The sequence below is a fragment of the Mustela nivalis genome (assembly GCF_964662115.1).
Source record: "Mustela nivalis genome assembly, chromosome: 10".
Taxonomy (NCBI): domain Eukaryota; kingdom Metazoa; phylum Chordata; class Mammalia; order Carnivora; family Mustelidae; genus Mustela; species Mustela nivalis.
Genome location: NC_139029.1, coordinates 68,784,938 through 68,809,526, shown reverse-complemented (window position 1 = coordinate 68,809,526; position 24,589 = coordinate 68,784,938). Strand labels below are relative to the sequence as shown.

Below are 24,589 nucleotides of genomic sequence, written 5' to 3'. Positions count from 1 at the left end.
TCCTAGTATATAGTCATGCAAGAAACAAAGTTATATGCCAGGTCCAAGATTAGTCTGCTAGAAAATCATTGGGTTAGTGTCTACCAAGAACTATTCTATTTTCTGTCCAGACCACATGTCCCATGAAAGTACACATGGGAAAGTTAGTTTGAATCTTAATTCTAACTTAAAATTACCTACAAATAAGAATTTTTAGGAATCTTAAGCTGCAACTTCTAAATTCACCAAAATGACTTTTATTTGTATTTGCTACAGTGAATGGCACTTGGTATTTTGTCCACATGTGAAAAGGTTTATGAAACCAGTAAATGACTTTCTGAAAAGAGTCTTCTGTCATAAATTCAAGATAGGTCTGTTTAGCACAATTCAATACTATTCCTTCAGTATTTCATAAATGGAATTTTCTTCTACTTGTATCCATTTCCCGGGGCTGAAATTAGAAGGGGGGGAAAAAAAAGTAAATAATTTATAGGTTAACAATCCTAAAAACAAAACAAAACAAAAACAAAAAAACCTTCTGGGTCCATTTCAGAGACTGGTCCACTTTCGAGGACCACTGATCTTTAGATAATTCAAATGAACCAGAGTTCATCACCAGACCAAACTACCCTATCAGAAATTTGCTCTTTTGAACTTACGGATGTCAGAAGCATAACTTGAGATGTAAGTACTCAAAAGCATAATGTACATGGTTTCCTTCTCATTCCATTCAAAATGATCTAAGTGGCTTTTGAAATAAGGCACATTACCTTATGGACCCATTCATATTCTCCATATTTAGAATCAAAGGTTCCTTTCTGAAGAGATCTTAATTTTAAGGTGAAACGTGGTCCAAGTTCTTGAATTCCCACTTTCTTTTCACTCTTGAATATGTACCTTCAAAGATAAATGAAAGAATTAAGAGAAAACAGTCTCAATGAATCAAATGTAATTTCTTCAATGTGATAAGAGTTCAAAAGAAAATTTATCTCTCATCTATGATATTTGTCACAATACACTGGAAAACGTTTACACTGAAATGTATTTCATGATTTAAGTCAAAGTCCAAGGAGTTAAAGTACCTTCCTCACCTATGAAATCTGAAGAAGATATAGTCCCGCTGATTGTGGAATGTGGCAACCTGCCTTCCAATAAACTGCGGATTATGGGGAAAGAGAGATGCAAACATACGTCCAACTGAATGACCCAGCCTCGTTGTAAAGTTATTCAAAATTATTTCAGGTATGTGTTCTGTAGGGTCCTTCCCTCTTCTCTGGAAAAATGAGGGGGGAAAAAAAAACAACACAACAAGGAATTAATCTATATCCTGATACTGCAAGTTCAAGTTTTAGAATTTACGTGACAAAAATTTTAAAGGCGTCTTTCTTGATGACAAACTATCATATATGAGTTAACAACCTCATGAAATAATAAAACAGATCTAAAATTATTTGCAGTGACTGTACCAAAAAGTCCTACTAGTAAGTAACCTGTTTCATAGTAATGAAGGCTACTGCCTGTATGCCAGAACTCAATTACAATCTCCTAAGAAAACTGCCAGTAGATAAAACTTGATTTAAGCAGAAGGACAAATGCCATTATAAAATGCCAATTCAATCTGTAAGTTAGAGTTGACTAACCATATACAGCAAGCAGATCAAAGCCAATTAAGGGATGAATAAAACTTACCTTAATTTCTTTACGCAAACGAACACTGCTCATTTTAAAATGAGCAGTTGGGCCATTTGGCAAGTGACTCAGAATTAATCCATCTGTTCAGAAAGCTAAGAACACATTGAACTCTGTAATTTAAATCTTAAATTGTATAAATACCTGGTCCTCTGTATGTCCAAAGGCTCCTAAAAATTTGTAGCTACTTGAAGAGGTAGATACGTGTATGCCTCTGGGTTAACAAATTTCCTTACCATACTCAAAACTAAAGTCCCACAAGTCAACCCAAATATTAAAAAAAAAAAAAAAAAAAAACCAAACCAAACAAAAAAACAGATTAAGCTATAGTAGTCCCACTTTTTCTCTTCACAATATAACAAATGAGTCATCACTCTCAACAGGGTATGTTGGGTATTCAACTAAACTAGGTGAAAAGAGCTTATGCCCACTACACTAACAGTAATGGTAAGACAAGGTGGGATTCTAGCATAATTTTAGCACAGCAAACAAAAAAGTTTACCTCCATGTTCAGAGGTCTTATAGCCCTAAAAACGCACTTTTATACATAAACAAGTACACTTATATGTGTTTTTTTTTATAGATTTGCAAGGTTAATATATGCTGTCAGCTTTGAATACTGTCCCATAAGACTAGAGACTCCCCCCTCTTCTTGAAATCAAAGTTATTAGTGTCTCTCAAAAGACAAGTTCTTATTCTTGGGATTACTGTGCCACAAATTAAAATCAATTAATTAATAACCATTTACTGATGATCTACTACAGAGATTTCTGCCAGACACACTAAACTATAAATTATACTTCAATTGGTAGGGTTAGCAGCCCAAGGGCTTTAAATGTCTGGAATGCAGCTACCTATATACAACATTCCTCAAGTCTTGGTAACACAATTTGATTATTCCAAATACTGAACCTGTAAAGAGGTCAGAATCAAACTATTCCAAATTATCTGCATATAGTTTTACAAAACAGATGTTGCCATCTTTTTATAAAGGCATCAACATTCAACCATTAAAAAAAAAAAAGGCAAAAACACATTCTCCCATTAGCCCATGGGTTATCTTCAACTTCCTCCTTCCCTTACCAAATCCTATTTACTGCTTTTACCCTCATAAATTCCTCACTTCCATAGCCACCCCTTCACCCTTACTGCTATTCTTAGTTGAGGTCCTTGAGAATTTCCACCTACATTAAAACGTTGGTCTGACCTCTCTCACCATTTCCAAGACTGTAAATCAAGTTTGTTTAAGTAATAAGATACGGAACGCAACTCTCATTTTATCTGTACCATGGTTTCTCATGCTAAGTGAAAAACAAACTAGATATACCTTGAGTCTTGACAGCTGTAGCTAATTTCATACTACTCTCACCACTGCTCACCTAAAGAACAAAGACATCAGTACAGCTCTCATGTGGCCCCAAACCACCTTTCTAATCTCTAATCTCCCTTTATGCCTCCCTATTTTTCCTAACTGGCAGGTACTGACACAATCTCTTGTACACTACACATATTAATCCTACTATATATTTTTTGCTCATGCTATTTCAGATACCTGCAATATTTAACTCACCTACGAAGGCCCACTTCACCAATGAGTTCCTTTATGTTTGTTACTGTCATATATGCAGGTGCACCCATGTTGGATGCGTATTTACAATAGTTAGATCTTGTTCAACTGTCCCCTTTCATTAAGATACAGTGCTCTTCTACATCTCATGTAGATTTTAAAGTCTAGTTTTAAGTCTGATACAAGCATTGCTACTCCAGCTTTTTTTTTTTTTTTTTTTTTTTGACATCCATTCTCTTGATAAATGTTTCTCCATCCTCTCACTTTCAATCAGTAGGTATCTTTAGGTCTAAAATGGGTCTCTTGTAGCCAGCATAAAGATGGGTCTTATTTATCTATCCATTCTGAAACTGTGTCTCTTTTGATTAGAGCATTTAGTCCATTTACATTCAGAGTAATTACCAGTAGATATGTATGTAGTGCCATTTTACTACTTGTTTTGTCACTGTTTCTGGAGATTTTTCTACTCAGAGTCCCCTTTAATATTTCTTGCAGGACTGGTCTAGTGGTCACAAACTACTTTAAGTTTTTGTTTGGGAAGCTCTTTCTTCTTCTATTCTGAATGATAGCCTTGCTGTACAGAATGAACATTATTGAATGTTTTTCCCATTCAGCACATTGAATATACCATGCCTCTGCCTTCTGCCTTGCCAAGTTTGTTGAGAAATCTGCACCAAGACTTCCCTTTTAAATTAGGGGCTTTTTTTGTCTTACTGGTTTTTAAGACTTTTTTATCACTATATTTTGAAAATTTAATTACAATATATCTTCGTGTCAGTCTGCTTTTGTTGATTTTGATGGGAGTTGTCTATGCCCCCTGGATGTGGATACCTATTTCCTTCCCCAGATTAGGGAAGTTTTCAACTATTATTTCTTCAAATTAATTTTCTGCCCTTTTTCCTCTCTCTTCTTCTGGCACTCTATAGGAATTATGATAGGAGTCACTCAATTCCCTAAATCTGTTCTCGTGTTCCATAACTCTTATTTCCCATTCCATAACAGCTTATTAATTTCCCATTCCGTAACAGCTTATTTCCCATTATTTTGTGTCTTCTGTATCATTTATCCATCCATCTGCCTCCTCCTCCCTGTTTCCAATCTCAGTTACTACATTTTTCATTTCTGAATCTTTAATCTCTATGTAAGGACCTTCCTGAAATCTTCCTTTTTTTTTTTTTCTCAAGGCCAACGAATATCCTTGACTGTTGTTTTAAATTCTCTAGCAGATGTGTTACTTTTATCTGTTTCACTTAGATCTCTGGCTCTAACATTATCATCATCTTTCATTTGGGATAAATTTCTCCATCTGGCATTTTGTCAAAGTCTCTGCCTTCTTTTGTGTTAGAAAACCCGTTATGTTTCCTGCTCCAAACAGTAATGGCTTTAGAAGTAGAGGTCCTATAAGGTCCAGGGCCTGGCACTTTAGGGGAGTGTCTCTGGCGTGTGCTCTACTGTTGTGTTTTGGCTGCTGTGTCCTTTAGGCCAATTATCTGCAGAGGCTCTCCTTGCCTGCTGTGGGCAGTATCTGGTCCTTGACCAGAATGTGGGGAGTTTTAACTAGGTGTGCTCTGATCTGTTTGTGAAGTGAGACCTGACAGTACTTCCACTAGAACTGAAGCCCTGCAGAACTCTGGTCAGGAGACATGGTGCTGGTCTTCTCGGGAAGGAGCTTGCCATGCTGGGACTGAAGCAACTTAATCAAGAAATGTAGTACCGCTGAGGCCCACTTCAAATGCCACCTCTTTTTATACAGTTAAAATTAAGCTTTAAATCTCACCTGCCACTGTTACTTAACTTTAGCACCTGTCACTTATATGAGTTATAATCATGTAAATGACCTTCTTCCCAACTAATCTGTTAACTCTTAGAAGACAGACTTCTTACTGATAAATACTAGTGCATACACACAGCAGATTATCAGTAATATTTGAGTTCTTCCTGACTTCTCAAATTTCATAAGGTATAGCCAAAAAGAATTTCTGGATCATTTGCACACTGAAAAAAGTCATGAAATCTCAGGGGGCTAAGAAAAGTAACGATAATTTCTTCTAATCTAAATCAAGACTTGAATCCTTCCTAAAACATTCCCACTGAATTGTTTCTGTCAAAAGAAAACTACAAAATCCAAAATAATTCCCAAGTACCTGCACTGTACAAAAAGCTTTCCTTATGTTACTGCTAATTCCTAACATAAACCATGAAGAACAGGAGTCACTATCCCTATTTCAGTAACAAGGAAAAGGGGTTGAGATGGGTTAGGCAGATTAGCCCAAATTTCAGAGCTAGGTGGCAGACCTTAAGGCTGGGATCACACTTGTGCAAAAACCCTAATGCACAGGCGGCATTCTGTTATAAAGACTGAGGTGAAACTTTTAATACCTTCCCAAAGGTCAAGAATGCAAAACAGTTTACAAGTTGCCAGAAGTACAGCATGAAGACTTATCTAGCTCAAATTTCCATTTAGAAATACCAAATAGAGGATGTAGGTCTCTCCAGAAAAAACTTCCATGCTTTCCCCTATACCATAACATTTACTAAAATGCCTACAACAAATGAGGCATTAAGCCTTGGAAACATACATTTAATGTGATCTTTGCGGGAACCCTAAAGATTTGGTACTATCTCTTATTATAGAATATGAGAAAACCAAGTACCCAAGAAACTTGAAAAAATTACAAAAGCAGCAAGTAATGAAGTCTGTATCTGACATCATACCTGTCTGACCCAAAGCCACTAGAATACAGTTTAGACAGTTGACAAAGCTCTTTTGTAGAGGTAATCAAGTTTGTATCTCCATAAATTGCCACCATGTGGCACTATTCTTTTATAGCAGCCCTTCCAGTATCTTATCATGCCCCCATATTCTAATTCCTACAGGCCAAATATCTCCAATTCTTTCAAGTTTTCTCCAAGCATCATCATTAGGAATCATGACTTAGTATTTGTAAGCCCATGTTAAGCCTCTAGGAATCACATTAACATTTCTATTATGTGCCTACAAATTATTCTCCTTTAAATTATTCTACATGTTTTTTTTCCTGGATCATGAAAAATAGTAACTAGCAGTCCTCTTTCCCTTTCCTTCCATTTGCCTGTCTTATTATCTTGCTCAGAGTAGCAAAGTCTCACTTACAAGTTGTGCAGATATTCTTTGAAAGCAGGATATGTGACCTTATTCAAAGTTTCTAGGCCTTAAATCTTTTTAACAAAGATGGACTTCCAATGCCCCTTACCGATGTCCTTATTAGTCTTAAAGACCATTCTCTTTTCAGAGAACACAAAAGCAATTTAGGAGGTCTGCTTTCCTAGCTTCTTCCAACACTTTGCCATCAACTGCATTACTACATATCAAATAGGAAAGAAAATGAAGTATCTTTGAAATTGTTAAAATCAACATCCAGGGGTGCCTGGGTGGCTCAGTCAGTTAAGTGTCTGCCTTCGGACAGGTCACGGTCCCAGGGTCCTGGGATCAAACCCCATGTTAGGCTTCCTGCTCAGCAGAGGCCTGTTTCTCCCTCTCGTACCAGCTTGTGCTCTCACTATATCTGATACTATCGGTCTCTTCAAATAATAAATAAAACCTCAAAAAAAAAAAATCCAGGCAAGATTATACCTATAAAAATTCTATTCATTAAGACTTTTAAAAACTGCATAATTCCATACTTAAAGCTTACAATCATGGGATACCCATCACATGCTTATGTGTGTGTGCATATATATATATTTATGTGTATAGGAAATATAATCTTACACTTGAATTAATTAGTCTAGTCATTCCTTAATATAAATTTGGTCTTTTTACTGATGGTACTTTAATGATATCAATTTATCCTACACGGTATTAATACATTTTGGGAAAAAGACAATATATAAGGAAAAGAGAACATAAGCTTTCTAAAGGCAACAGATGGTGTTAAGTGAAACTTAGTGCCTATATAAAATACCTAAACTAAAAGAAGGATACAATGTTTATTGAACTGATGAATGCCTGCTAGCAGCCTTAAAATGGTAATACTTTTTTAATTGCCAAAAACAGAGAGGAACACAGACCTTGCCACTTTATTTTGGGAGACAGTTTTAAGGCAGCAGCAACTACATTAAAAACATCTCTTCTGGAATAGTTAAATATTCAAGAGATTTTTGTTATTTGGGGTACATTAACCCATAATCTAATTTCTATAATATGGCCAACAAAAACATTACATTAGAAAGCTAGTTTTAGTCTATTTTGGCCTCTGGAAAGCAACTCACGTAAAGTGGATAATGTCTTTAACTTATACTGAAAATAGTAAGGCTCTAAAAGGTATTTATTAGGTTTTTAAAACATAGCTTTTAAACTATTTTTTTAAACTATTTTAAAAAAAAGGAATGTTCATTGATTGAAAAAAAATGTTATTCTGGCAACAGGAAAATCCTGTCCCTATCTTTTATGAACCCTTAATAATTTTAATAACTTGACCCATGCAAATGATCATCCTCAAAATTAATAAGTTCACAGGGGAGCCTGGGTGGCTCAGTTAGTTAAGCTGCCAACTCTTAATTTTGGCTCAGGTCCTGATTTCAGGATCCTGGGATTGAGCCCTGTGCCAGGCTCCACACTCAGGGTGGGGGGTGGGGGCAGGCAGTTCCTTAAGGACTCACTCTCTCCCTTTGTTCCTCTCCCTGCTTGCTTCATGCACATTCTCTAAAAATAAATAAATAAATCTTAAAAAATTAAATTACATTAATGAGCTCAGAGGCACTAGTTGATAAATAAGGAAAACAAAAGCAATAGCGAAAACAAATCTAGGCATCTTTATATGCTCTCTCATCTCCAAACAGGAAAAAATACCTTGGGTTCATGTCACATAGTTGCCTCAGATCTGAGACTCACAGAATAAGGATAGAGTATTCTTGGCATCTGAAACAGCAGCAAATACATAATATGGGCTCAAATATCTACCTCAAAAATGTAACCCTGTGACACCACCTCTGGTAACATAGAATCTAGCCATATCAGACTACCTGCAGATCCCCAATAGGGTCAGCTCCATCATGCCTCTGCCTTTATAAGTAAGTGTATCTGCACTGGGCACTCTTCTTCAACTTTATTCACCCATATTCACCTCAAGTCCCTCGTCCCTGATATCCCCAGGGCAGATTTTACCAGACTGTGCACTATATCTTGTATTTCTCTCTTAAACTGAACTATCCACGCTATAGTTTTGTTAGTTTACTTATCTATTTTCTCTTACTAGATTATAAACTCCCTGAAGCTCCTATTTACTTCTCCATCTTTTACTAAGGATTAAAATAATGTCAGCCTGTATCATTTACTTGATGAATACTTGCTAAATGAAAAGAAAAAAATTAGTTCATAGAATCTTGGATAGATACATAATTTTCTAGCTTAAAAAATTATATGTTCTTAAAGTTATAGAAAACATTTCCTTATTCTTTCAAATGTATTTTAAAAAGGGATGAAGGTGAAACAAGAAAACTTCTTTAATAAAACAAAAAAGGATACTTGGTGTTTTACGATCTTCATTAATAACGATCAGATCTGTAAAATCTCTTGAAATGCACTGTGGAATAATTTTTTTCAGAGCCAGTCCTCTTCTGTAATAAACATGTGAGTTTGGTATAACTGTGGAGAGCTGTTCACAGAGTCGTACTGTTCTCTGCAAAACAAAATAACAGAAATCTTTGACAGTGAGAAGGAATAAAAGTCTTAAGTGATATACATTTATAAGGTAAGAAGTAATGATTAATGTGTTATTAATAGAGGGCAAGGGCAGGGAAAGAATGGAATCTGAACAGTATTTAATCCTTTATTAAGGCTGATCATCCTAAAGCACTGGTTCTCAACTGGGGGTGATTATGCCCCACTGGAGAACATTTGGCAAAAGAGGTTATAACTGGTGGTAGTGATGGGGATGGCTGGTAGTGGTATCTAGTGCACAGAGGCCAGGCATGCTGCTAAACATTCTATAATGAAGGGGACCACCCCCATAATAACAAATTATGCAGTCCAGAATGCTAATAGTGCTAAGGCCAGTAAACTCTACCCTGAAGAATCATGCTTAGAAATGTATAATTTTATTTAGCTTATTCATAGGCATTATCTATTGAAATTACTAATAATTTAACTGAGATCTTCTGAAAGGAGTTCTTTTAAATAGTCTATGTGGGAAAGTTAAGAATTCAATAACTATACTGATTGATATGCTTACCCCATGAGGTCTATCTGATGTTGTGATGAGAATCTTGGGAGAAGTTTGTCTGTTGAAGTAAGAAGCAAATTCATCTGTAGCTTCATCATAAGCAACCTGTGAACAGAAAAAAATATAATTTTTTAAAATATTTTGTTTATTTGACAGAAAGAAACATAGCGAGATAGAGAACACAAGCAGAGGGAATGGCAGAGGGAGAAGCAGGCTTCTTGCTGAGCAAAGAGTCCAACGCGGGGTTTGATCCTAGGACCCTGGGATCAAGATCTGAACCAAAGGCAGACGCTTAACAACTGAACCACCCAGGCGCCCCTGGAGAAAATATAATTTTATATCAAACATACTCTACTATTAGGCCAAAATTTTAAAAGTAGCTCTAGCAGGATTCTATGGCACAGACTATCTTCCTGACTGATAGGGGATTTAAAGAAAGCCAAGAGGGACTTATATTAAGGGCAACATGAACAGGCTGAATGATTTTCTATCTGTAGAATACAAGTATAAAACTGGAAAAAATTGTCAAAAAACAACTTCAAGACACAAATTGAGCTGTGTTTATTCTTTTAAAATTTATTTATTTGAGAGAGTGTGTAAGCAGGGGGAGGGGCAGAGGAAGAGGAAGACAATCTCAAACAAACTCTCTGCTGAGAGCAGACCCCAATGCAGGACTTGATCTCATGACCCTGAGATCATGACCTGAGCTGAAATCAAGAGTGAGGTGTTTAACCAAATGAAACTCTGGTGCCCTGAGCCATATTCATTCTTGAAAAACGGCTAGGGCTATGGGCAAGGACATCAGGAATCTTGCTAAGAACTATTCCATTTCTTCCATCAACATGGCTGAGAAAATACTAACTTTATTAACTTTAGGTTTGATGGTAGGCAAGAACCAGCAATCTTGAATCTAAGGGTAATGGACTAGATTGGGGATAGGTGGGTCTGAAAACCCTTGCTTTGCTAGTCCAAGGTTGCTGGGCCAGTTCAGGGGAGATGTGGACCAGTCAGAAATGCAGAGCTAAGGAAGTGAAAGAGCCACAGAGGGACTGAAACAATCTCCACAAAATCCATACACATACATATGGGAGAGTTCTAAGAAACCAATTCACATGAAAGGCCAGGAAGGCTTGAGAACTGGCTCCAACTTTGAATGCAATCCTCAACCCACACTCAGCTCAGCTGACAGAAGTTTGGAAGCTCAAGGTATCTCAACACAGTATCCACCCAAAGCATTTATAAGGTAAGAAGTAATGATTAATATGTGTTATTAATAGAGGGCAAGGGTAAGGAAAGAATGAAATCTGAACATTAAGCCACACAAACACAGGGACAATCTCTAGGGAGGCAGCTTAAAAACAAAAACAAAACAAAACAAAAAAAGACAAGTAGAGACGTACAATACTGATAAAGGAAATTCAACATTTAATGTTTATGGGCCCTGCTCCTAGGCTCCCAAGGAAGCCAAGCTTTTACCAAGGTCAGAATGACTTCACTGAACTTCAAAGCATGGGCTCTCTCTCCCAACACACACTATATATTTGCCTTTTTTTTTTTTTTAAAGATTTTATTTATTTATTTGACAGAGAAAGAGATTACAAGTAGGTAGAGAGGCAGGCAGAGAAAGATGGGGAAGCAGGCTCCCTGCTGAGCAGAGAGCCCAATGTGGTACTTGATCCCAGGATCATGACCTGAGCCGAAGGCAGAGGCTTTAACCCACTGAACCACCCAGGCACCCTATATTTGCTTTGTTAACAAATACCTTTCTAAAAGAACATTTTAAACTAAAGGTGAGTAAAAGTCTCCCTAAGTTCTGTTTCCATACCTCCAAAGCCTTCAACCTTGCACACACTGAAACCATAAGATCAAATTTGTAATTTTCTGAATGTCTTCTGTCATGATGATTTATAACTCTTGATGTAACAAAAAATATATATAACCCTGTATTAGGGTTTCCTTCTCCAGAGTACTCTTCTTTGTCAAAAGTGTATATCCTGTAAAGCCTTCCTCAACTGGACTCTCTTTCTTTTTCCTTTTCTTTTTTTTTAATAGAAATTCTAAAAGATTTGTTCATTTTGCATTGAATCATTACACAGATAGATAGATGGGAAGGATAGAGTCATTACACAGTTTAAATCCAGGCAAGTTACTAGAACAAAAAAAATCAGTAACTCAAAAAATAAAAAAGTCCAGAGTGTCCAGCTTTCAGCCAAAAAATTAGGTACTTATTATGACTAATAATCAGGAAAAAAGCAACCAATAAAAACTGTCTCTGAGCAGGTCTAGATGTTGAATTTAGTGAAAATTTTAAAGCAGCCATAATAAATATTCAAGAAATTAAAAGAGGGGCTTAATGTAGATCTATGATGGCAGAAGAATCAATGAATTTGAAATCAGGTTAATAAATACCCAATCTGAAAAACAGAGAAAACAATCATTAAAAAAGGAACAAAACTACAGAAAACTACTACAGGACTAAGCTAACCATTTTAATAGTGTGAAAAGGAAGTCTTTGGGGAGCATGGGTGGCTCAGTCCATTAAGTGTCTACCTTTGGCTCAGGTCATGACCAAGCCCATGCCAGGCTCCCTGCTCAGTGGGGAGTCTGCTTCTCTCTCTGTCCCTGCTCCTTCTCTCTCTTTCAAATAAATAAATACAAGATCTTTAAAAAAAAAAAAAGAGAAGAAAAGAAAAGGAAGTCTTTGAAGGAAAGAGAAGGTAGAAAAAAGTATTTGAAGAAATAATGGGTGAAAAATTCCAACATACGGCTATAAGCTCAACAAACCCCAATAGGACAAAAAGAAGAGTAACATAAACACATCAAGGTCAAATAACGAGGAGCCAAAACCAGAAAATTTTGAAAGAAAAAAGAAAAATCATATGCAAGGGAGCAACTATTAAAATGGCTGATTTCTCATCAGAAATTATGAAGGTCAAAATGTAATAGTGTATGTTCCAAATACTAAAAGAGAAAAAAGTCAACCAAGAATTCCTTAATTTGCAAAATTCTTACAAAACTGAAGGCAAAATAAGCATATTTTCAAATAAACAAAAATGAGATAGTTAGCTATCAGATCTATTATAAAAACAAAAACATAAGGAGATTCTACAAGCTCAAAGAAAATAACACCAAATGGTAACTCAGATCCAAGGAAAAGAAGAGCACTATAAATGGTAAATACAAAGGTAACCATAAAAGACCTTTTGTGTGTGTATGTGTAAACGTTCAAGCTATACTGGTGTAACCTATTATACTTTTATCAGCATCATGTCTGTATTTACTTGGAAGTAGATTGTGATAAATTGAAGACATTATGCTGTAATTCCTAGAGAAACTGCTAAAAGAATCCTAAACATATAACTCAAAAGATTATAAGGAATTAAAATAGCATACTAAAAAATATTTTTAAATATAAAAGAAAGCAGTCAAGGAGAAACAATAAAAATACATAAAATATATTTAAAAAAGCAAAATGGCAGATGTAAACAATCAATAATTAACACCAATTAACACCTACATCAATAATTAACATTAAATACTAATTGTTAGACTGAATAAAAGAGCAATATCCAACCATACACTGTGACACTTTAAAAAATTCAAAGATATAAACTCATTAAAAGCAAAAGCACGAAAAAAGAACAGTAACCATAAGAGAGTTTAGGTGGCTGTGTGAAATGAGATAAAATAGAAACTAAGTAAAGAAATGTTGCAATAAACAATTTAAGGGAAGGGACAACAAGCGATATACTGGATTATAAATCAATACACTATGAAGATATAATAATTACAAATGGACTCACACCTGAAGGAAAGTAGAAACAAAAAAAATTTAAAAATAGGTATGTACCTAACAAAAGAACCCCCAAAGACATTAAGTAAACTGAAAGGAATGGAAGAAATGAATAACTCAAAAATTATAATTAGAGATTTCAATATCCTCTCAGTAACTTGATAGAATTAGAAATTCAGCAAGTACACAGAAAATAGGAACAACACAATCAACCAACTTAAAACAACTCTCTTAACAATCCACTTCGAAACAGCAAAATATACATGTTTTCCAAAGGAACACACAACATTCTTCAAAATAGATCTTGCGCTAGAACACAGAATAGTTTCTTTACTTGAAAATGACTAAAATCAACAGAGATTGTTCCAGAACCACAGTAAAATTAAGTTAGAAATCAACAGCAGAAATATACCTGCGAAATCCTCAAGTATTTAGAAACTGAACAATACACTTCTTGATAATTGATGAACCAAATTAGAAATCACAAGAGAAAACAGAAAATATCTTGAACAGAATGAAAATAAAAACACAACAAACATATCAAAATGTATGGGCTATGGCTAACCCAGTGCTTAGGAGGAAAACCATAGCTTATGTGATTATATTAAAAAGAAAGAAAAAGTATAAAATTAGTAACGTAAGCTTCCATTTTAAGAAACTAGAAAAAGGGGGCGCCTGGGTGGCTCAGTGGATTAAAGCCTCTGCCTTTGGCTCAGGTCATGATCCCAGAGTCCTAGGATGGAGCCCCACATTGGGCTCTCTGCTCAGCAGGGAGCCTGCCTTACCCCCTCTCTCTGCTTGCCTCTCTGCCTACTTGTGATCTGTCAAATAAATAAATAAAATCTTAAAAAAAAAAAAAGAAACTAGAAAAAGAATAAATGAAACCTTATATAAGTAGAAGAAAAGAAAGAATAAGGATCAGGGGATAAAACTAATGAAATAAAACACATCAAGCAAAAACCAAACCAAACCAAACCCTGATGAAATTACAAGAAGGAATCAAATCTTTCATTATAAGAGATACTTAGATTTCAACAATAAGAAAGGAAACACATCTTAAAACTTGAGGGATTTAACAAAAGTGGTACTTAGAGGAAATTTTGTGGACTTAACTGCTCATTATAGAAAGGAAGATGAAAAACAAGTTAATCAAATAAAAAGAATAAATTCAAGAGAGTAACAAGAAATAAATGATAAGGTGAGATGTAAATAAATTAGAAAACGAAGTTTCAAAATAAAGATGATCAGAAAAGTACTTTGAAAGAGTTAACAAAACAGATATGATCTCTGGTAAAAAGCCCAAATAAATAATATTAGGAATGGAAAGGAGCATTACTGCAGTCTCCCTTATATATATAGATATACATATTCTAAAAAGAGTACTGACAAACCAAAACAATGTGAAAAAGATAAAACATCTAATTAAATTAAATTTATTCCAAGAATGCAAAAGAGATTTAACATTAGGAAATCTATTTCATTCCTACATTCACACAATAAAGGAGAAAAACTGCATTCATCTCAATATTTGCAGAGAAAAAGTACATAATTATCTCAACATTTGCAGAAAAAGCACCTGTAACATTTTACATTCATTCATGATAAAACAAACAACCCTGCCAGCAAGAAAATGAATGGATTTTCCTTAACTTATAAGAAGAATCTACCATTAAAAACACAAACATTAATGTATGTATGTAACACATACATGTTAGAAGCATCTCTTTAAAATTAGGAACATGGCACAGATAACACTATTGCTATTTCTATGTATTTGACATGTTGGAGGTTCTAGTCATCACAAAAGAAATTATCAATGGACTGAAAGTTATTTGCAGAAATGATTAGTTAAGCATGAAATAAAAACAATATTTAGACAAATTATTAGAAACAAATTTAGGAATACTGTTTAGAAGATCACAATCCAAAAATCAATGGATTTTTATAAATCAGCAAATAAAACAATTTTCAGAAATGTGATTTACACTAATAAAAAACACAAAATATCCAGCAATAGCTCTAACAAGATTTATGTATAAAACTTGCATGAAGAAAATTACATGTATAAAACCAGCAATAGCTCTAACAAGATTTATGTATAAAACTTGCATGAAGAAAATCACTGAAATGCATTTTTTGTATAGAAGACCTACCTAAAAAAAAAAAAAAAAAAAAACAACATATAAATAGAACCCCTAAGTTATCTACTTTGACACGATTTATAATTTTATATGGCAGACCAAAGGTTCACAAAGTGAATATTCCTGAAGAGAGAGATTAGAGGATGGGGGTGGAGAGGGGCATTCTGCTCTAACAGATATCAAAATTTAGCATGAAAATAAATAAGTGATAAAGCAACAAGCTGACCAATTGCTCAGAAAAAGGCCAAGTATATATGGGTACTTGATTTATGACACAGCATTATAATCCACTGTGGGAAAGGTTGTAGTACTGGAAAAATGGTGCTGGGGAAACTGGTTACATATGGTAGGGGCAGGGGAAGAAAGAAAAATTGATTTAATTTCTCATGCCAAACAAAGAAATCCATTCCTGATGATTAAGCACATAAATGCGAAAAAAGCACAGAAAAAGTAAAAAGAACATCCACAAATTGGAAGATACTTATATAGCAAAGATTAGTATCCAAAATATTAAAAGAAGTCCTACAAATCAGTAAAATATACTATAGGATTAAAAAACCTGGGCAAAAAACACGAGATGGCATAACTGTAGCAAAACACAGTGCCTACCTGTAAAGATGCTCAACCGCATTAGGAATCAAGGAAATGCAAACTCAAACCACAATGCGATAGTCCTTTATCACTACCAAGGTATTGGTCAGAATGTAGATGGCCAGAAACACTGCCCTTATTCTATGCAAGTGAAAAGTGATACAAGCACTAGTTTGGAAAACATTTTGGCACCACCATATAAAGGTGAATATTTACACACCTCATAACCTAACAAATTCTCCCCTAGGTAAATATTGGGGAAAATTTCATATATATGTAGCCTCTAAACACCTGTGAATTCCAATTTATCTCCAGGCAAGACCCCTTCCGTATCGCGTCAATGACAATTCCATCCTTCTATCCGTCTAATTAATTACTAAGGCTAAAACCCTCGATACCGCTTTTGAATCCTCTTTTTCTCACATCCCACTTCCTATCTATCAAGAAATTCTACTGGCTCTAATTTCAAAATATACCTGGGGGGAAAAACCCAAACCTTAGAATCAAATTGATTCTCAACACCCATTGTAACCACTATAGCCCAAATCATCATCATAATCTTGGATTGCTTCAGTAGCTTCCTAAGTACCTATTTCCCCCTCTCTAAATTACATTTTCAGTATAGCAACCAATTACCTTTAAAAATCTATCTATCATATCATCCCTCTGTTCAAAACATCCAATGGTTCATTGCACTAAGTATAAACCAAGCCAACCAAGCCACTGCTCTGGCCTCTGCTCTTCCCAATACTGGCCCTTCTTCTATAACCCTCTCTCTTGCTCACTTAATTTCAGCATACTGGCTTCCTTGCTGTTCTTCCAAAACATACTAAGCATGCTCCTCCTGCCTCAGAACTTTTGCACTGTTTATGCACTAACTTTTACACTGGTCATTCCTTGGAAACCAAATGGGGCAGAACTGCAAGGAGGTCAATTTCTTTACATTCAAAAATAGCTGATTTCTTTATATCCTTCAAGTCTTTGCTAAAAGGTCATCTTCTCAATGAAGCCTACCCTGACAATCATTACATAGAACTGCAACCCTAATCAACAAAAAAATGGCCACTAGATATGAACAATTGATTAAAAAGAAAAAAAGCATAAAAAGATATTCAACCTCATTCACAACAAGTGAACAAAAAATTAAAACTACACTGAGATACAATCACCCATAAGACTGGAAAAAATTATTCGTAATTGCAAAATCTTGAGTGAAAGTTTGAATAGTACACATTTACATAATCTCAAAGCATAACCCCTCCCAAATACTTATTACAAAAGGGAAAAACAGAAGCCAAAATGGGAAAATCAACAATATATGACTCTTAATAATAGCATCAAAAAGAATATAAGATCACATCTAACATATACCTGTCAAAAATACATAAACCGAACATAATCAGGAGCAAATATGAAACTCCTATTAAGTGACATTCCATAAAAAATACCTGGATTGTACTCTTCAAAAATGTTAATGTCATTAAAAACAAATAAAGTGCAAGGACCTGTTCCAAATTAACGGAGGTTAAAGTCGTAACAGAATTGAATCCATGAGCTGGAATTTATCTTTTGCTAAAAATGATGCCATTTGGACAACTGTAGACAACTGAATAAGCTGTCTAGACTAGATAATAATCGATGTTAATTCTGTGATTTTGATAACTATACCCTGTGCTTATTAAGAAAAACATACTTGTTTACAAGTAAAATCCACTAGATTATGTAGGAGTAAACAGGCTTCATGTCTACCATTTATTCTCAAGCATTTCAGAGAATACAGAAGAAAAGCATGTGTGGTACAAATTAAAATTTAGGAAATCTAGGTGATGGGCATACATGAATTCCACTTTTCTATTAAGTCTGAAATTATGTCAAACTAAATAAATCATACACACACACACACACACACACATACTCCTATACATACAAAATTGCAAACTCTCTCTACTTCAGATAGTCCTCAATCTACTTTATTCAGATTCTTCTTAGGATTTATTTATTTTAGGGGAGGAGAGAGAGCACGCACATGTGGAAAGAGAGGGAGAGAGAAAATCTCAAGCAAACTCCCTGCTAACCACAGAGTCTGACCTGGGGTGCGATCTCACAACACTGACATGGTAACTTGAGCTGAAATCAAGTTGGATGCTTAACTAACAGAGCCACCTAGGCACCCCTCTTTCACCCTAGTTTTTAACTGTAGTAATCTATCACCCGCTAACACATAATTTATTTTACTTTGTTCACTGTTTATCTCTCTCCCTAGAATACAAGTTCTGGGTGGGCTGATATTTTGTGTGTATATATGGCAAACTGTTTGGTCCACTGGTGGAATCCAAGTCCCTAAAACAGATCCCAATACACAGCAGATGATCAATAAACATTTGCTAGAAGAGTGACAGACTGACTGAATGAATGATCATATCTAGAAATGTTAAGGAATGTCAAAAACAGTACTATCTGAGAGCAAATATAACCAAAACCAAATCTGCTATACCAGGAAAAAAAAAAAAAAAGTTTAAAAACCTTGATTCTCTCACTATACTGTCACCAAACAAAGGGCAAATGTGAAAAGTGACAAGTGGATGATAATCTTGAAACCAAGAGTTTTATGAGGACACAGAAAATATCACCAAATGTTATCCTTATATCAAAATGTCTAATACTACAAAAATCTGTAGTATGAGTAATGCTTTTCGAATGATATTAAAAACAGAAGTACTATGTAAGATACTAAATGACAAAAGTTTACCTAGGCATAAAATATCATACATTTCTAGAGAATAGAAATATATTTCTATTTTCTGCCTTTTTCTAGAACATTTGAGAAATTCAACTATGACATAATCTATAGCAAATAATATGTCAACATTATAGCTGAATCAGTCCATATACAATTTCACTAGCCAGTACTTTTAAGTGTCAATATGTGAACAAATGATTTATCAACTGTGGCCATCCAAATTTATTTAAGACTTATAACATTACCTCTTCATCATTAGGGTCTACTACAGTTTCATCATATACTCTCTGGTTGTCAATGGTCTTTGGTACGGGCTTTGGTGGAGCCTAAATAAAAGAAAAAAAATTAAGTTTTTAGAAGCAATTTACATAGCTAATTTTGCAGTCTGATTGGGGAAGAATAACAGAAATTTCCAAACAATCCAAAACCCAAATCTGTTCCTCATTCATCCCAATAATACTGAGTAAAAGGTTTTTAACTCTGAGCAGAGATATAAACATCCTAGAAGAAATACTAACTGAATGAAATGACTTAATACAATGCAAAAGTACCTGAAAGAAGAAACTGGAATTAAAAGAATTATCCACTAAGAAGAATATTAAACAGAATGAAAAAAATTACAGTTCACCCTTAACCAACATGGATTTAAACTGTGCAGGCCCACTTACAAGTGAATTTTTTACAGTACAAGACTATAAATGTATTTTCTCTTAACATTTTCTGAATAACACTTTCTCTAGCTTATTTTACAGTAAGCATACAGCATGTAATGCACATAACATATAAATATGTGTTAACTGATTATTTCTCAGTAAGACTTCAGATCAATAGCAGGGTATTAGCAGTTAATAGGACTTTCAACTGTGCAGGAGTGGAGATGGTCTGTCTGGAACCCAACTGCCATGTTGTTTAGGGGTCGGCTATACAAAGGTATATCTATATGCAGTTTTATTCCAGTACTTCCAGAAAGCTATGCAGAAATAAGTAACAAAGCTACAAGTCTATCTACTGAACTAGAAAGTTTGAGGCATTTACAGTAAGGAATGAAAGGGAGCAGCAATTTATATAAAAAAATATGCAACAGCACTAATATTAGTGGAAATGAACAGCAAATAGGGCAAATATCATACAAAAAGTTAATGACTACGACACTTCAACATAATGGAATATTGTTAGAAATGGCAACATGCTCACTCAGCTTAGACCAAAAAATTTGTAAATGAAATGCTAAGGATCAGGAACAGAGAACTATAAGCACACAGTGACTAAAATAAATTCAAAACATATGTATGCTAGCAGAGATATGAAGAAGTATGAACTGATAAACTATTTGGGATTTTATTTATTATTCTATGAAATAAATACTGAGTTTTGAAAAAATTTTTTTTTTAAGATTTTATTTATTTATTTGACAGAGAGAGATCACAAGTAGGCAGAGAGGCAGGCAGAGAGAGAGAGGAGGAAGCAGGCTCCCCGCCAAGCAGAGAGCCCGATGCGGGACTCAATCCCAGGACCCCGAGATCATGACCCGAGCCGAAGGAGGCAGTTCTAGGAAGTCATCTTTCAGTCAAAGAAACAAGAATGATGAAATTTCCCAATGGTGATCAGCATATTTGCTGTTATTGACTGAGTACTGAGGGTTGAGACTAATGTTGCCTGATAAGATTCTGCACATCAAAACAGTCTAATACTGGCAAGTCTGGTAAGTACTAGACTGGGATGCTTCCCCATTCCCAAAGTCAGAAGGATGAGTCTCTGTCTCTCAAACACATAAAATTAAGTAAAATAAGCACACTGAAGCAGACATACCATTTACGTGAAATTTTGAAAAAAATGCAAAACACCACTATTGTTTTCATCATTTAGGAACACAAAAAAAGAAGTGCACGGGAACAAAACACGGCAATTTCTTAAGTGGTTATCTTTAGAGGGGAAAGCAATCAGGAAAAAGCATACGAAAGACTGAATATTATTTGCCAATGCACTGTTTCTAAGCTGGGTAGAGAACAGAAAGGGGTTTGTTATTTTATTTTCACATCTTTTATACACTGGTAATATTTTATAATAAATTTAAAAGAAAGTGATACAACATAAATATCAGAGAGCACTCCTCAACATAAGACAGAAAGCAGGTGGCTAAAGATTTTACTTACCTTATCACCAAGAGCTTCTCTCTCTTTCTTAAGTTTTTTCTTAATTGCCAACTTTTCCTAAAAAGTTTAAAGACAAGAACAATATTGAGAAACCACCAGTTACATCACAAACACATACTGAACTATACATTACTAAGGCTATGAATACTTAAACTGAGAAATCTTTGTAACATATTAAACATCCTAACACAGATTTTCATACCTAAATTATTGTAAACCAAATAAGCTGGCCAATCAATAAAACATAAGTATCTTGCTCCTTCAAAAAGATCTAAATTGGCAAGCTCAAATATTTAAAGTTTTACTAGCTTTACCTTTAACTATAAAGTCTCAACTTAAGTAAAAATGTAAAATGTATGCTTAAAAAAGTTAACAAGTTTTTCTTATTTCATTTTGCATTCCTAGTAAGTTGGGTTCTAAAGAAAACCATGGGTATGCTGCTTACATCTTTTGGAAAGTACTAAAAATAAATGAGAATGGGAGATACATTTTCAGATTGCTTCCAATAAACCACCATTTGTTATCCATAAATCTTACAATCAAAATATGCTTTCAAAATTATTAAGAACTTGCAAGGTGAATTACACCTGTAATTACTGTAAATCGGTACCTTCCAGAGATTCTGAATAGAATGCTTAATACACAACAGAAAGTACACACCCCTCAAACCCCCCAGTGCCTATCTACCCTCCACCCCTCATCAAGTTTCAGATTAGATTACAGAAGACTACAGAAGACGTCTAGGAGACCATTCCGGCAAACCCGCTCTCCTAGAGGGACTTAGAGTATATATTCCAGTAGCACTCTGGCGCTTATAATGGGTAAGGCACAATCCACGGCCTCAAAAAAAATCCAGTATCTAGTAAGAGGAGCCAGGCAAGTGAAAAGAATATTATGTGTGTGAACTTTTACGACGTACAAAAATAAACAGATGCTTGCTTCCAATTGCAATTTAACCACAGATAAGTACCGTGATCTTGAGTTTTATTTATCGCTTCATATTTACCCCTATAACAGTATGAAGACAACCCTATAAATACCACTACTAGAAACTTTGCATAAATAATTTCGGTAAGAGTCCAGGAATCAGAGAAGCATCACTTTGGGTTTACGTAGTGCCCGTTTTACGGATTCTAGGAATCAGCCAAATTTAGGCGGACTGGGCTAAACATAGAGATGGGAGAATTTCGCGTTCCAGGTCTGGAGGGAGATTTTCGCTTCTACGAGAGCGGGACATCCTGGTTTCATTCTCAGAGGGAGAACCTAGAGGGGCTGAAAAGGAAGAGAATCCTTGACGCTCAAACGGCTGAAATCTAGAGAATGTCTCCAAAGCAGTGCGAGGGGACCAGGACACAAGAACTTCAGCCTCACTGCTCCAAATTACCTCCTCCCGCACCAGGAAGGCGCGACCACGCAAGTGCTATTCCCCGCCCCACCATCAAGCGCGCGCGTGTGAATAATGCGGCGCATGCGCTCGGCCGCCGCCGCCCCGTCCTACCTTACGTTGCTGCTGTTTCCACCGCGTGAACATTAAATGTCGCCGTTGTTTGTTCTTAATTTCCGAAATGCTGAAGCCTGGGGGGAAGGCGGCCGCTTTCGGGGGTTGGACCCCGCTTTCCGTCGCTCCATCCTCAGCAACTGCAGCCTCCTGGGGTTCTTCGGCGGCCGCTTTCCGTTTCAGGCCTTTCTTTCCTCGGCTGCCGCTGTTAACCCCGGTCTTCGCCATGGTGTTTGCTTCCAGGCGTCTGTACGGAAAGGGAAACAGCTGACCCCCGTGACTCCCTCACTTAAACTTTTACTTCCGGGGTCAAAAAGTTCTTAAAGAGAAAGGTGGAGTACTTTGTGATTTTTAGCCATTTAAGAAGGTGGCAAAATTCAGGGGTTCCTGAGTAGCTCCTTTGGTTAAGTGGTTAATCGTCCTCCTTCAGCTCAGGTCATGATCCCTGAATTCTGGAATTGAGCCCCTCATTAAGTCCCCGCTTAGCGGGGAGTCGCATTCCCCCTGCTCATGCTCTCTCGTTCCGGTCTTAAAATATAAAAATCTTAAAACAACAACAAAAAAAAGTGGCGAAATTTAGCTTTGAGAAAAGTTTTGGGGGGGTTGCCCTGCTGTCTGAATACTGAAATGATGAGTTTGTGGAATCCTTTATTGAGCGTCTACTATGTGTCAAGCCCTCAAAATATTGGAACAAAGCAGCCTTTGCTGTATAAAGTTTATGTCTTACTGGAAGAAGATCTGAAATGAGCACACAAATAGTGTAACACACGGTAGGGAGAAAATAGAATAGGATTAAAGGAAGATCAGAGGTTGCACCTTTTAAATAGGATTGTTAGAGTTGCCGTCATTGAAAAAGTTAACATTAAGCAAAGATTTGAAAGAGGTAGTGGGTAAACTTAGCGGTTATTTGAGGGAAGAGCTGTTCATGTGAGTAAAGCTGGTTATCTAGGAGAAAAGCTGTCCAAGCAATGGAAACATACAATTCCAAGCATCCCCGTCAATAGTAAGCATATGTTTGGGTAATGCGATGGAAGCTAGGATTAATATGAGAAAGGAGGAAAGTAGGTGCGGGAAGTGTTTAGAAGTAACAGATTGTGTAGAATTTTGTAAGAACTTGGGCTTTTCTGTGAGATGCACATCTGGAGGATTTTGAGAAAAGAAACAACATGATTTGACTTAACATTTTGAAAGCATCATTCAGACTTTTCTTCAGAGAATAGATTTTATTTAGGGGAAGGAAAGTGAAAGAAGGGGGGAAATGACAATGCTTGAACCAGAGTGGTTCTAATGGAGGTGGTGAGAAGTGATCCGATTTCTTTTGCAAGGTGGGGCTCCTGATGATTGAATGAAGTGCATGAGAGAGAAGTTAAGGATGAACCCCAAAACTTTAGAACTTAGTGACTGGAAAGATGGGTTCCCATTATTTGAGATGAGAGAGACTTTAGGTAGAGCAAATTTGAAGGGTAAGATCAAGATTTCAGTTCTGGAAGTAACTGAGTTTGAGACACTTAGTAGTCAACTGATTGTTGTTGTCAGTTGGGCTGTATGATTATGTAGCAGGAGAGAAAGGTATGGACTAGAGATAAAAATGTAGGTGTTATTGTCTATAGATAGTATTTCAAATAATTATAGCGAGTGTAGATAAAGAACTGAAAAAGAGAAGAGGACCAAGTACTGATCACTGGAACAGTCATACATAAAGAGCTGGAGAGAAAGGGGGACCCCGTAAAGGAGAAGAGAAGAGAAAATGAAGAGTGTCATAGAAACCAACAAAGTGTTTACACAATTATTAAGTTTTTCTATATTCCTCATTTTAATTTTATGAAAATGTCCTCCAGAGACAAAAGAATTCCTTTGGTTTATTGTTAGAAACTGCCTTAATTTGAAATAATACATTTCAGTATTGACATTGAGTGTTTTGATAATTCAGTAGTTTGGTGTCCATACTGCATTTTTTTAACCATTTAAGTTCTTTTAGATAGAATATTGAAAACATCAAAACTGCATTTTCCGGGATACAAACTCCACCAAAACCTGCTATGAAGCCAAAAGTCCAAAATTGTGATTAGAAAACTAAAATCATAATCCTTAGATACAAAACCGAATCTGACTTATACAATACAATAGGAAGGAAAAAATATTGAGCTTTAAAATTACTGACATATGGGTTGGGCTGCAATAAGTCATAAAAAATATTATACCACTTATTTAAAGAGGAATAACCAGCTCAAAAAC

The 24,589-nt window shown here is 35.7% G+C and overlaps 1 protein-coding gene across 1 annotated transcript; it reads right to left on the bottom strand.

Moving 5' to 3' along the window:
• Positions 1 to 216: 216 nt before the first annotated feature.
• RPF1 (ribosome production factor 1 homolog) lies at positions 217 to 22,673 on the bottom strand. The gene is made up of 9 exons (XM_082688167.1): positions 22,355 to 22,673; positions 20,857 to 20,913; positions 18,949 to 19,029; positions 9,448 to 9,543; positions 8,742 to 8,895; positions 1,669 to 1,751; positions 1,071 to 1,252; positions 750 to 876; positions 217 to 430 (listed from the first exon to the last, which is right to left on the bottom strand). The coding sequence occupies exons 1-9, from the start codon at positions 22,580 to 22,582 to the stop codon at positions 389 to 391; spliced, it is 1,050 nt and encodes a 349-aa protein (XP_082544293.1). The 5' UTR covers positions 22,583 to 22,673; the 3' UTR covers positions 217 to 388.
• Positions 22,674 to 24,589: the final 1,916 nt, after the last annotated feature.

Coding starts and splice junctions, on each gene's coding strand:
- RPF1 (XM_082688167.1), bottom strand. CDS start 22,582: ATGGCGAAGACCGGGGTTAACAGCGGCAGCCGAGGAAAGAAAGGCCTG. Junction 1,752..8,741: donor TGAAGATCGTAAAACACCAA/GTATCCTTTTTT, acceptor CTTTCTGAACAG/ATGGATTAATTCTGAGTCAC. Junction 431..749: donor AATATGAATGGGTCCATAAG/GTAATGTGCCTT, acceptor TTCTAATTTCAG/CCCCGGGAAATGGATACAAG.